The sequence below is a fragment of the Synchiropus splendidus genome, chromosome 19 (assembly GCF_027744825.2).
Source record: "Synchiropus splendidus isolate RoL2022-P1 chromosome 19, RoL_Sspl_1.0, whole genome shotgun sequence".
Classification (NCBI taxonomy): domain Eukaryota; kingdom Metazoa; phylum Chordata; class Actinopteri; order Syngnathiformes; family Callionymidae; genus Synchiropus; species Synchiropus splendidus.
In genome coordinates this window covers 2,596,345-2,610,339 of record NC_071352.1, presented here as the reverse complement: position 1 = coordinate 2,610,339, position 13,995 = coordinate 2,596,345, and the positions used below count along the sequence as shown (strand labels likewise).

Genomic DNA, 13,995 nt, shown 5'->3' with positions numbered 1-13,995 from the left:
CGTCCTGTGGGTTTTCTAGCAGCATAGAAGGATATTTATGGAGAACTTGCTTATATCTGGACAAGGTACGTGTGAGGACAGCGTCCATGGATGTCACTATTCTCCCACTGTGATTACAGGAATACACTGATTCCCAGTTCCAACTTCCAAGGTCACTGGACCATAAGACCATCTGGTGGCCGAGAAAATCTGGCACCAACGTTTCCCGCCGTCCTGTGCTGATTTCTTTATGTGACTTCCACCATAGCTTGTGTGATCTACTTCAGATTACAACTGCAAAAGTTCTCATTCATTTGTGCCGTCACTTACTGTCACGCGGCTGTGTTCTCCCCCTCCTGGTGAGGTGGCAGCACTGCGCCGCCGTCTGCTCTCAGGAACACGGGGTTTGACAAATATGATGTAGGGCTTGAATTCAGATGTCCGTAGCCTCCTCAGGGCCTTGAGATGGAAGGGAGATGTTTGGCAGGTCAGAACAGCAATACCACAACAACAATAACTAAAAATATTCAACCCAAATCAAAGTCGTGGAACTTCAGTATAAGAGTATTCAGTAAACTCTGTGCCCCTCTTCAAATCAAGACTCAAAACCCATCTGTTCAGGACCACATACAACAGCTAATATCACCCTTCCATCTACATCCCATTTTCTGTCTTTTTGTATGTGTTTTTATTGATTTTATTGCTCTTTTATTGTTATTGTTCTTACTTCCTGTACAGTGTCCTTGAGTGTTCAGAAAGGCGCTTTTAAATAAAATGTATTATTATTATTATTATTAGTAGTAGAACATCTTCAGTATTAAAGGACTTCTCTGAGAACTCTGATAAAAGAGTCTCACCTCTGGCTGCACGTCTACGATACACATCTTGTTCTTGGCCTGCACTGAGCGGATGGCCTCTATACTCGTGCCATACTGGTTCTCCTTGTACTCCCCATGTTCAATGAACCTAAACAGAAGACAGTGTTAATGTATACGTGTTCATGAGCTGTTGGCAGTGTTGAACACCTACTTGTTGTCCAGCACGTCGGTATCAAACTGCTGCTTGGTGACAAAGTGATACTCCACTCCCTCCTTCTCGTGAGGTTTCTTTGGCCTGGTGGTATCTAGAGGTCCAGAGAGGAGGGGAGGAGTGAAGTGGACTGCGGAATGATGATGATGATGATGATGATGGCAGGTATGAAATGAATCACTAGTGTCCCTGGCAGTCTGACGTACCAAGACTTTATGGGTGTCGATCTTGTTTTGAAAATAGAGCATGTGAGGAGGAGTCAGGAGGGCTTCCATATTGGTCTATCCCACAAAGTCCACTCAGTCACTAAGAAAGAACAATGTGATTGTTACCCACAAGAGGGACACTGACCATATCGTATGATTGGCCAGCTGATGGTGCAGTTTGAGGGTCACATATTCTATTTGGATTTGCTGTTGTTGCTCCGGGGTGAGTGTATTCCCAGCTTGGCAGCCAAGGGACATGACCAGAGCCAGGGAATCCTCACCCGGGTCGGGTGGATGAGGGAGTCTCCATGGAACTCACACACAATGTGGGACAGTAACCTTTAGGTGGAGGTCAGGGAGGAAGCAGCACAGGTCTCTTTAGCAAGTCCTGCCCTTGAGCAAGGCAGCAGAGGGTCTACACCCTGTTGGCCTTGCTGCAAACATCTATGGGAGAACATCCGTCGGTTCCTTTGCCAACACTTTTGGGGACTTCCTCATAGCATTGTTCATTCTCAGTGAAGAGAGTTGGACATGGGCGACAAAGGAAAAGCGAAGAGGGCAGAAGCATGCGTCATGACAAATGTAGCTGTTAACGAAAACAATCGTTGTCCAGCCGTGGGACTCACGTGGTACGGCAACAGCATAGCGATGAGGGTTTTCAGCAATCACTCTCTGTTTGAGTTCGTTGATCCGAGCTCCCAGAGAACCTTAGACAGCAAAACCATGTCAACTAAAATTATGCTGGATTGTGTGGACTCCTAAGATCAATCAAAATACATTCAGCTCATCTGTCATTTTCAAATTTATGGTCTTTTCCCACTCATGTTTGGCCTTTTTATTGTCCAACGTTTGGCCACAATACATTCAGCTTTATAGACATAAGTAGAGCAACGCATCGTGAATGCTCTCACCAATCAGAACCACCAAGCGAGGCCTCTCGTTGGACCTCTGTTGGTAGCGAGTGACCTCTTCATAGGTCAAGAAGTCTGAGTCTTCAGAATCGGAGCCTTCGCCCGAGGATCCTTGTCGGTCTTTACGACTCAACCTGAAGCTCCTTCGCAGACCAGCTACAGAGTTGTTCAGAGGAGAGCACAGAAGCCATGGGTGAGACATCGAGCCAGACTTGACTTGACACTTTCTTTGAGGTCGTAACCCTCTCCAGAATAGGAAGCATGCATTAATCTACTGACTCTGTGATTATCAGGAACAGTTTAAATGCTCATTCTGAATCACTGACATGCGCTCGATGGCAAATAGGTGACATCCATATTATGAACGGGAAAAGTGTGGTTTTTGGCTCTCAAAGTTTCACTCTTTGGAATGACAGACGTCCTTCAGGAGTGGCCTGTCAAAACACTTGGTTCTCTTGTCAAAGTCGAGTTGAAGTTGCAGAATCTCAGACCTGAAGAAAGTATTTAACAGGCGGCTATGGTCATAATGTTGCGGCTGATACTGCTGCGGGACTGTATGGGTTCATATGGTATTAAAAAATTCTTTTGACAAACAGGAATATTTTTCAAAACCTTTTGGAATGTGTATCTTACAGTGTTTCAATTTCCTTTCATTTTAGAATCTTTTTTAACCAGTAAGACATTACCTAGAACCAAATTGCCACACAACTGATCTTCTTACGTGTCCACTTCAGCTCGACCTGTACAAGCAATGCTGCTCCAATGTCAGCTTGCGTGCTCCACTACAAAATGGCTCTGAGAGACCCCAAATTACAACACAATGTCTCCTACAGCCAGCTCCGTCCGTGTCCCCCCGTCAGTGTGAGTACCTGAGAGAATAAGCCGGCCACTGTACCTGAATAAAATTCCCAGGAAAACACCTGGCCACAGGAGGGCGCCACTGCTTTACACTTAGGAGAGACTATAACTGGCGTTAGAGCATCACACAACCCAACCCTCACACCTACACACGGGGGTGAACGAGCAGCAAACGTGCCTGGTTGAGTGTGCAATACGTCCAACAAAGCAGGGCCCTTGATGGGTGGGTTTTGGAAGGTGGGTGGGGGGTCAGGTGCAGAAGCGAGTAATGCAGAGCGAGGGAGCAATGGAGGTAGGGTCCTAGCATGTAAAGGGAGTTGGTCACAAGTTAAAAGCAAACTGCTCAATGATCAGCAGCACAATAGACATATTTGTGACACAGTGAAGGAGGGAAGGGAGCAGATGGAGGTAAGGGTAAGGTAAAGGACGCTTGCAAACTACTTGCCTTTCACTGCCTTTTACATCCTACATTACTTATGGAGGACTGGGGTACATATATTCAGCGATTTCCAAACACGAGTCACTCTAAAGAGTGACCAGCTGACGCCAGATCCCTTATAGACAGTGAGCCTATCGACGTTTATCTCAACAGACCCCCTCCCCCTTCTTTCAAGAAGCAAGCTGCCAGATGACTTATTAGAGTGAGTTCCTCACTTGCGTTATGGCCCTAGTGCTGACCAAATCGTATGGGACGGTAAAAGACGGAAAGACCCTTTTATCCCGTGTTCCCAGACCTGCGATACCGTTACACTCCCAAATCCTGGTTTCAACCAGGGTAAGGCTAGGGCTAGGGGTACATTCTATCTTAGATTATGCCGATAAACCAGCATATTTTTGATCCCCAGTAGATATCTCAAAGAGAAGTGGCAGAAACGCCCAAGCTGCAACTGGACCTTCCTCCTTCAAGGGCCTAGTACTGTTCAAATCATATGGTATGAGCCTTTCAACCAATCTCTTCCAAAAGGCAAATGAAGGCCAACCCTGCCCATAAATATGGGTAGCTGTGTCTATAGGTTCCATTCATATATCCTTATAAATATCCTTATTCTTTGAATGGTCTGCCATCTTGATTCCCGTTTCCAATGTGCTGTCCCTCTTCTGCCTTCACACTGACCGTTCTGTCAGGCACATACGTGCTGTCAGCCTTGTCCACAACACACAGAGGTCGAGCTGAAAAGCCACTCTCGCTCCATGAAACCAGCACAAAGCCAGGCCGCAGCAGGCACAGAGCAGGAAAGAGGGGAGGAGGAAGGGAAGTGGAGAAAGATGTGCACGGTCTCACCTATGTACTGTCCATTGATATTGCCCTCACAGTCACAGTCCTCTGTAGGGAGGCAAGCAGGGAAAAGAGGGGGTAAGCACAGAGACCTGGAAGAGTTAAGGAACAGGGGCTGGGACGGTGGGTTGCAGGTTATGGGGCGATTAAATGGAAGCAGCCAGGAAGGAATGATGGAATTGGAAACAGCATTTGATGGAGAGAGAATGGAACGCTACCCTTTGGGTGGAGTCCCTGGATCAATTGGAGATCTTAAGACTGCCAATACAATGTAATCTCTTTCACTAATATTTACACAGATCAGCCATAACATTATGACAAGGTGAGATTTGGAGTACTTAAAGGGCAAGACTCCAACATTTCTGACCTGAAATTTGACATTGGAGTACCACTTATTTTCGCGAGTGAGCACTGTGACACCCAGAACAGGCTGCTGTTTTAACACAGCTAATGGGGAACGTACTCAAAATAAGATGGAATGTCACACTATTATGGCTGATTGATGAGGCGTAAAGAAGGAAGAAAACATTTGTGTGGTCGTCAACGGATGGATGACTCCGAGAAAGGAGGGACACAACAGGACGTGGAGTTTTTGCTATCAGTTAGCAAGCAATAGTCTCTACGGAGGCTTGTTCTGCGTCATCAACATCACCTTGTCTAACACAAGCACACAATCACAGTCATATACGCACACTCAACATTTCTGGAACATTCAGGAGGGAGGAAATCAGGTGTGTGCGTGTGTGCAAGTGAGTGTGTGACTAGGACATACCCACCTTTGTCGCATCCTTGATCATCTTATGTGGGTTGCAAGAAAAAGGACTAACACAGTCAAATGAAAATGTTTTCAACACCATTATTTACCCCCAAAAAGCCGATGATACGAGGGTGGTGATGATGATAACAACATGCCAAGGCAGAGAACAGAATACTCTTCTTATGATCAATTGTACCCAACTGTTGCAAACAATAACAACAACAAACACGCCATGAAAAATGCTGAGAAATAAAGAGACTACTTTTGAACACCAGTGGAACAATTGGGTCGAATAGTCCTCTTTGCCAATGGCTTTTATTTTGCTATTTGGAAGGAGGAAGCTATAGTCTGGAAGAAGCTATCGTCTGCTGGGAGTCCTTCTAAGCTAAGGCTTCCATCCTTGAATCAAAACCCAGGAGAAGAGACTTGTGTCCTTGGCTAGCAACCCTATGTTGTCCTTGTCTGAGAACCCTTGGCATCAGAAAAACGACCAGCCCCCCACCCCCGGTTCAGTGATCCCATCCCTGCCTGGCTCAAGGCACCAAGGATGTGTCCCACATCCCAGTCCAGTCACGCCCATTAGGGAAAGTAGTCTGGCATTTTCAGACCGAACATTGAAGAATATCAAAGTAATATCGCACATTGCACACACAGGGGGGCATTATGAGGTTTATCATTGCCATAACCCTTTCCTCAAGCCTGTCCCCCTAACCCAAACCATCCAAAACACATGGCTAACCTTAACTAGGTCACTGAACCAAACTGAAACCAAGTTGTAACGAGTCAGTTATTTTGTCACCTTCATCCTCAAATTGAGACTCAACCTTGTGGGGTCCAGTCAAACGGTCCCCACAAATGAGGATCATCCAGACGCACACACACACACACCTCCATGGCATCAAGTGAAAAAGTGATAAGCCGTAGCACACTATGTTGTGACACCGTCTGGATTAATCTGAAACTCAGTGACCAGATGGAGCTGACATGAAAGAGATTAATTCATATCTGTGATCCCGTCTCTCAGCCCCTCTGTCTCACCCCATCTCTTTTTTAAAAACATAACAGGCAGACGTGGACTGAATGCTAATGTGGAGCAGCACCAATTAGCAGAGAGAAGGTTGCATCAAAACTCCGCAGCAGGTGAGAGAAGATGCACCGAGAAAATAATTCACTCACAGGGAGGCTTTTTAGGTGACTGGGGAGTCGGGAGCGTTCCCATTTTGATCCGGTAGGCCAGTCGCCTGAAGCAGCAGGACACAGAGAAGCAGAGACAGAGGAAATGATGACGTAGGAGTGTTCGGGACAACGATTCCAGCAGGACTGGGAAACAGGCTTGGAAATGTGTTTCGAGGAGGAAGAGGATGAGCTTTTATGGGATTTTCTGAAAGTGGCCAGGTTTAATAAGGAATGTAACAGTAGAACCTCTATTACAAATAAAATAAAATAAAATTCAGCAATTTGTGTAGCAGATAAAAGCTTGTATTAAAATGTAGACATAATTAAGAAATATACACATCTAATAACAATTTTGCATTTTGAACACATATTAAAAACTATTTTATTATTCTTAATTACACTTGTTTGTCACCCTTGGTTGAGGTGGTCCGTGCTGGCCTCCCCACTTGATGTTCATTCAGGAAAAAGTCGCCCAAACTGTGTTCAATCATGGCCTACCTTTCTTGGAAAAGCTTGGAAGGGATGAGTCCGGCCCTCAGGTTGCTGTCTCCCACTCTCTTGGCCTGCCACCAGGTGGGGTCGTCTTGCGTCACCACCTGCAGGATGTCCCCTCTTTTGAAAGGAAGTCCAGCCTCTTGGCAGGGCGTCGCCTTGTCTTCCAACGGGATGTAATCAAACAAGGCTCGCATGTAAACCTGACGATAAACATTGATGAAATGGTTAAAATGGCAAGTAAGTCAGTGGAAAGCTGTGACTTTATCTTCCTCAGTTGGAGCATAAACCAGTGTGAGAAATATGGGTGCAAATGAGAGAACCACCTCTCCTTTATTAAGAGCCGAGCTTACTGACTCAGACACCAGATGCCGTTCGTGCTTACGTTTTAAAATGTATTGATTTCAGTGAAGAAATATTTCTATGGATGGAAGGCAGTCAACAGAAACAGCACGGTGAGGTGTGATTCACAGTGCCTCATTGTTTTTCAATGACTGCATCTCGATTTTCGGTCATGTGACTACAGAATATGTAACAAAGAAAAGGTGTACAGCTCAGCTCTGGACGTTAAAATTGGAAGCTCACCTTGCTGTCTTTCAGTCGGTCCTCTTCTTTGATAGCCGGAATGATCTTCAGAGTGATAGAGCCCTGAGACTGTGACTAGATCACGGACAGAGGAGACAAAGTGAACAGGAGATTACTGTCTGTCTGTCTGTCTGTCTGTCTGTCTGTCTATCTATCTATCTATCTATCTATCTATCTATCTATCTATCTATCTATCTATCTATCTATCCAGCATCCATCCAGTCCACAAGGAAGATTCCATGGTACCAGCAGCTGGCTGATCTCATCTGGCCTCTTGTGAATGACAGACACGCCGTTGACTTCCCTCAGTTCGTCTCCAACGTGGACCAAACCTGAGGGAAGGAGAGAGTCTTTTATGTGTGGCTGTCAGCACAGCTTTGATCTTCAGCCACAACATTGTAATAAAAGCCTTTGAGAAGAGCGATCGATAGGTAATCCACTCTAACACAGGAACATGTATCTGACACATGGCTGCTCGACACGCTTCCATGTATCATCGCTAAATACCGCACCGTTAGGAGGAGGACATGAAAGATTAATGGTCGGGCTGATCGCTCCGCGTCAGGCTAATGCTAATGCCACATACACACGCACCTGTGGTTGCCATAGATACACGCCTGAGAGACTCATGTTTTATGGATTCTCTGGAGACTACTAGCTTCAAACAAAGACTTCCCCGCATTGCAGTAACACGTTTATATATTTCCTTATCTTGACTTTAAGTAGCCTTTAGCACGGCAGTCGGGGTCTCTAGGGGTCTGACCTTTGTCACTGTCCCAGCTCTCTTCTCAGAACTCCTACACTGTTTATAATTATTTTCAGCTCTTCTTTATTGGACCTGACGTTGCAGACAAGGCTCTGACGTTTTATTTCTCATCCCAGTCTGTTCTAACTGTTGCAGAAGGAAGCTCAGAAGAAGCCGTTAGGTTGAGGTCAGCCTCCACGTGGCATTGTTCCAGACATAGACTCTGATGCGGCTGAGAAACTACGTGGATCAAAGCAAGACAGAAGAAGAGGTTTTGGAGAAAGGTGGCCTGCAGCATGATGCTGGAGTTGAGAGTGAACATTACACTTAAGAGTTCACAAATGTGACTGGTTAAGGTCACCAGTTGTACTTAACAAGTTCATTACTGAAGGCTAAAATGCTAACAGGTAAACGGGAGAATTCAGATGTGGTCCTAGTTAACTACTTGACCAGCGACGGCTAAACTGCTCACTAGTTCACTCGTTCAATCCTTCTAGAGCAACTCAAAATGGCCACCAGTTGCAGAAAGAGGAGCTTGCATCAAGGATTCCCATTGGCTCTTCAGTCCAAAATGAAACAAGGTCAACAACAAACTGAGGTCACTACTCACCACTGCGGTCGGCTGCACCCCCTCTCATGATCCTCGCCACAATAACAGCTCCACTGGCCTCATCTCGCCTGATGGTGGCGCCCTGACAGAGCGAGAGTGGTTATGATGACGCTCGTCCAACAGAGCGTCAGATTTTCAGGTGATCACCAGAGGCTCCTTGTTCTTCACCAACCGGACGATCTTAACAGACTCCTCATCCAGCTCATCCTCAAAATCGTCCGGGAGCGGAGGCAGAACCGGATCAAAGTTCTTCTGAGCCACAGTGTCATGCACAGAGAGAACCGCCTGCGTGCACAACAGCGACACACTTGTTGCAATTGTGCGGCTCAAATACCTTCATGAGTGTGTAAATAACTCAAGCATATCTGGAAAGCACTTGTGTCTGAGCGCCACCCTGGTGGTGACTGCAAATCTCAGTTCTACCTTCAGATGGGGGGATGTCAGCAGGTTCAGCAGCTCCTTCTCTTCGCTGCTCATTGGTCCACTCTGCAGCTCCTCGGCAACCTGAGCGTCACAACACAGACACAGACGTGAGCACCATGCCAGTAATACCACGGCCATTAGCTGTTGGGTCGAGGCAGACACGGCTAAGTAGCAGGCAGCTATGGTCAGCAGTCTCCCTTCAGCAGCAGGATGTGGACCAGCACCCGGATGACTCAGCACTTAGCAAGTATTGAAATTCACTTTGGATTGCTGAATCGAGTTGAAGACAGACATGAATAATATGTATTCAGAGAGTGGTGCCAGCATATGTGTTTCAATGTCATCAGCAGACACAGCAGCTAATTCAACATTCATCTCGTCCCCCAGTGACAGTAGGACCCAAAGTGTGTGTTTATCCTACTTTGGGGACCAATTCTTCACAAAACACTACTAACTGGGTTTAAGTTTAGTCCTGGTTCAGGTGAGCCATGTGTTTTGGATGGTTAGGTTTAGGGGAGAGGCTGGGGAAAAGGGTGATGATGGCCAGGAGAGGTCCCCATAAGGACAGAAATACAAGGGTGAGTGTGTGTGGCTTGTTTACACCACCTCGTGGGGACCAATTCCTGACAAAACACTATCCTTGTGGGGACCTTTTGCCGGTCCTCACAGCTCCAAACCTCAATTTGAGGATGAAGACTTCAAAATAACTGGGTCATGATAATTAGGTTTAGGTTTGGTTCAGAGTGCTGGTTAAGATGAGCCATTTGTTTTGGACGGTTAGTTTTAGGGGGAGAGGCTGGGGAAAGGACAGTAATTGTGTGTGTGTGTGTGTGTGTGTATTTCTGTGGCATGGACTTACATCATCAGCCAGTGAAGAGGCACTGTGAAGAACAGGGGTTGGACTTTGTCTCTCATACTGCCGCAGCTTCTCGTGGATCTAATACATAAAAAAAAAATAGAATAAACATTATAATTATTAAAACATTATATATCATTATAATAGTTAAAATCACAGCCAAGTTGGAAGCAAAATATAACAGTCTGATGCAGATATAAAATAAAATAAAGTATACTATTTTTGACTATTTGACTATATATATACTGTATAAGCAGTCAAAGCTCTTGTGCACACTGTAAAATGAATGGTCGAGCTGGATTTGGCTCCCGGGCCCAGTGTTTTACACTAATGTGAAGAAAGAAGGGGCCCATAAGGTTGCACAGGAACCTACCTTCATGAGATAGCCCAAGCTCCTTTCACTGAACACGTCCTTCAGAAACACCATGTCCTCGGTGTGATTGGCATCTGGCCGCAGCTGAGAGGTCAGCAGGGCCAGTGTTTCATGGAGCCCTGAAGACGAGGTGTCTGTTTAGCAGGTGGCCCACGGTCAGGAGCGTTCAGCAGAGTATATACACACCTGCTCCAGCTGTCAGGACTGGCATGGCTACTTTCATGGGTCAGAAGATGAGGAGGGGGGTCACCTGGGCAGCAGAGAATCCACATATATGCCTCAAAGCACACTGTCAACTGGAGAGGGTAACAGTGAAGTGAACTGTTGAAAACTTTTCCTCCGATGTGTGTGGGTGTGTTCGATGACACTAAACCGGTGGTAAGATTGTTCACCTCACCTGAATCACTGAGGTCTGTGTGTGAGCTAGAAGAGAGTGGGATGCTTTTGTGCATCCATATAGAAAATATGAATCACTTCAGAGGAGAGGAGCAATGAAGACACCTGAGTGCTACTGTGATCTGTCCATCCATCCATCCGTCACCCGTCCATTCATCCCTGATTCTGACATGCTGTCCTGGGTCTGTTCCATGACCTCCTTATAGTTTAATACACATATTAAAGCCTCACTTTTGATGACTTATTTTAAACCTATGTTAGTTTAAAAAATGAAAAAACACAAATATACAAATAAATAAATCTTGTACAAAACTTAAAGTTAAAATGTGGACAAATCAATATATATTTTTAATTTTATAGAAATAAAAGTCAATCTAGATGTGAGGCTAAGTGAGAGAAATCCTGGGGCCAATCCTGTGATGTCATGATCCACAAATAGACTCAGACACACTTTTTACACTATGTCCCAAAGAAAATGACGTATTTAGTTGAAATCTAGTTAAGAGCTTATCCGCAGATCACAAGCATGATGTGCAGTGTGATCACTGAGTCGCTCCCATGTCAGCTGGCGTGGCAGCCATTCACAACACAAGCATTGGCTCACATTTTGTCCTCGCTGTGACTGCTGTGTTTCTTCTTACAGTGGAAATAGATATCCCGGCACATGTGGCCTCTCTTCTATCTCTCACTGTTGTCTATCTGTCTATCTGTTCATTCAATCTGTCAGTTTGTCTAATATCTTACTGTAGATCTTGGATTATCTTAACAATTTATTTTTACAATGATGATGCATTGATGGGTGGATCAAGGATAGATGTATGGATGGATGGATAGATGAATGGGCAGAGGAAGGAAGGAAGGAAGGTAGTATTGAAGGGTGGATGGATGGATAGACAGAGGAAGGAAGGATGGATAGATGGACAGAGGTAGGAAGGAAGGATTGAAGGACGACAGAGGAAAGAAGAAGGACAGATGTATGTATGGATGGACAGAAGAAGGAAGGAAGGATTGAAGGATGGACAGAGGAAAGAAGAAGGACAGATGTATGTATGGATGGACAGAGGAAGGAAGGATGGATAGATGGACAGAGGAAGGAAGGAAGGACAGATGGACAGAGGAAGGAAGGAAGGATTGAAGGATAGATGGATGGACAGAGGAAAGAAGAAGGACAGATGTATGGATGGATGGACAGAGGAAGGAAGGATTGCAGGATGGATGGATGAACCAGCCTGGGACCAGGAGCAGTGAAACACCAACCAAAGTGCTCATCGGTGCCACTAGTTGGTGTCTTACACCACAGCTGTGGAAGGAGGAAGGAGGCATCATGAGGAGCCCTGTTGATCACCAGCTCTTCACTCACTGGCTTCAAAAGGCTTGGCAGCCGGACGCCAAAGCAAATGCACAACAAATCTGTTTTAATCGGACTGACTGATGGCTCAGAGGGGCCGCATGACGGGGGTCCTTCTGGACACTGTGCGTCTGACTGATGGCTAGATTCTATTAGCCTGATGGCAGGGAGGGACCCCAGGAGCGGGAGTTACAGTCTCCACAACACAGAGAAGACGCAGCCTTGAGATATTTATGGCCGAGTCTGGCGCCGCTGACAGCCTCTCCGTCACTACATGATGAAGCATCTGTGTTCACTCTGATAATGAACAGTGTTGACATACAGCTAATCCACTGGACTGACCGCGGCAGCGAGGCACCACGGAGCATGTTGGCGTGGATCCAGGCTGACGTTCAGACACACAACACGGCGATGCCTCGAGCTGCGCGCTCACCAACAAGCTGGGTGTGGTGAGACACATGAGACACAAACTTATATCACCAGTGATGCTGACCGCTGACATCACTGGGCTCCCTTCACCCCGCGCCATTCCCCCTCCCGCCCTCCTCCGCAGTGCTGCGATGCTCAGCTCTCGGCGCTCACCACGCCGTCGGCAGCAGATGGAGGACAAAAGGAAACGCGCTCCACAGAGACTCCCATCTGCCTTTTTGGTGATCACAGCTAAATTGTGTGAATTGAGGAATAATCTTACCTTCTCTCTTCCCTCTCTCTCTCCTCCCTCTGGATCTGTCTTGACTGCAGCCACTCTGGTCCAATGGTGGGATTCCTCCTTCTGCTTCCCTCTTCCTCCTCCTCCTCCTCTTCTGGCTGCTGCTCTCACAAACCTGCTGTACGTCCGCCTCCCCCCCCTCTCTCTCAGCCACTCCCCCCCCTCGCACTCTCTCTTTCTCTCAGGATCAGCTGATGGAGATGCTGGTGATATTCCTCTCCATTCAGCCCAAAGATTTCACAGCAATAAGAGCATTTACGAGGCAACAGATGATCACAACAATTAAAATATATACACCTAATGCTGTCACATATAGAGATGTTTGTGATGGACCACGGTAATGATGATATCACTCATTGTCAACACAAGCTTCTAAAACATTAGGTGGATTCAGAAACGCAGTCCAATGTTTTCAATGGTTCATGACATCAGACCACCAGACACATTAAAAACAAATTAGATTTACATTTTTAAAATCTCAATTAATCACACGCAAGCTGAGTTAATTAGCGATTAATGGCAGATGAATCCCACATTATGTATCTGTTCTAAATGCAACTTAAAGGAAGCTGTTCTCAACAGCAGATTGGTCAATAATGTTTCCTCAACCAAACATTTGTTGACTCCCAACAAGCCAACAGAACAGTACAGTTCTGTTGGCTTGTTGCACTGTGCAGAACATTCTTCAGAAGAACCTCAGAGGCTCAACAAAATGCTAACAAGCATAGCATTGGAAACATTATTGACATATACATATACACTCTGGCGTTGAGAACATCTGCCTTCTTTTGGAACAGATACAAAATGTGGGATTAATCTTCCACGAATCATGAGTTAACTCAGCTTCAGTGCGATTCATTGAGATTTAAAATATCAGTCTATCGACAGCCGTAGTTGAAATCCAGGCATTGTGTGTTGCCAAACATTTTTAATCAAAGCATTCCACAAACTTTCAGCAGCCATACACAGTGAGGTCCTACATCAGTCACACTAAAGGTCGTGATGGGTCTATGGCCAAATGAATTGAGAGGCGTCAGCTGGCCGCCTCTCCCACGGGAGAGAGGGATCTGGCAGCTACAATGTAGGGTCAAATAGGAGTCCCCTCTCCCTACACAATAGGTCACAAGACAGGTCTTTGTGTCGCTCCAGAGAGACACGAAACAGAGGTCACACAGAGATCATCGCGGGTCACTGCCACCTGCTGGAGGGAGACATGTCAGCTGAAACCAACCTGCAAGGAAACTCACTTCCTCTTCACCCTTCTTT

At 46.0% G+C, this 13,995-nt stretch overlaps 1 protein-coding gene across 9 annotated transcripts in view; it reads right to left on the bottom strand.

The window, feature by feature from the left end:
* LOC128751617 (MAGUK p55 subfamily member 3-like) overlaps positions 1-12,826 on the bottom strand; it is a 39,032-nt gene extending 26,206 nt beyond the window's left edge. For 3 of the 9 annotated variants that reach the window (XR_008413266.1, XR_008413265.1, XM_053852771.1), the window contains exons 1-19: positions 12,712-12,826; positions 10,463-10,526; positions 10,277-10,395; positions 9,907-9,984; positions 9,048-9,128; positions 8,772-8,909; positions 8,625-8,706; positions 7,516-7,601; positions 7,270-7,344; positions 6,691-6,887; positions 6,193-6,257; positions 5,036-5,056; positions 4,266-4,307; positions 3,021-3,086; positions 2,126-2,281; positions 1,841-1,921; positions 1,009-1,102; positions 837-945; positions 310-438 (exon numbers count right to left, since the gene is read on the bottom strand). Coding sequence is in view for 7 of the 9 variants with exons in the window: in XM_053852771.1 (XP_053708746.1) it covers positions 310-438; positions 837-945; positions 1,009-1,102; positions 1,841-1,921; positions 2,126-2,281; positions 3,021-3,086; positions 4,266-4,307; positions 5,036-5,056; positions 6,193-6,257; positions 6,691-6,887; positions 7,270-7,344; positions 7,516-7,601; positions 8,625-8,706; positions 8,772-8,909; positions 9,048-9,128; positions 9,907-9,984; positions 10,277-10,395; positions 10,463-10,499 (1,656 nt within the window). In the remaining 2 variants the exon portion in view is untranslated. Of the gene's footprint in view, positions 1-309; positions 439-836; positions 946-1,008; positions 1,103-1,840; positions 1,922-2,125; positions 2,282-3,020; positions 3,087-4,265; positions 4,308-5,035; positions 5,057-6,192; positions 6,258-6,690; positions 6,888-7,269; positions 7,345-7,515; positions 7,602-8,624; positions 8,707-8,771; positions 8,910-9,047; positions 9,129-9,906; positions 9,985-10,276; positions 10,396-10,462; positions 11,973-12,711 lie in introns of those variants that run through there. The other 6 variants (XM_053852774.1, XM_053852775.1, XM_053852777.1 and 3 more) reach the window with 6 other exon arrangements.
* Positions 12,827-13,995: the final 1,169 nt, after the last annotated feature.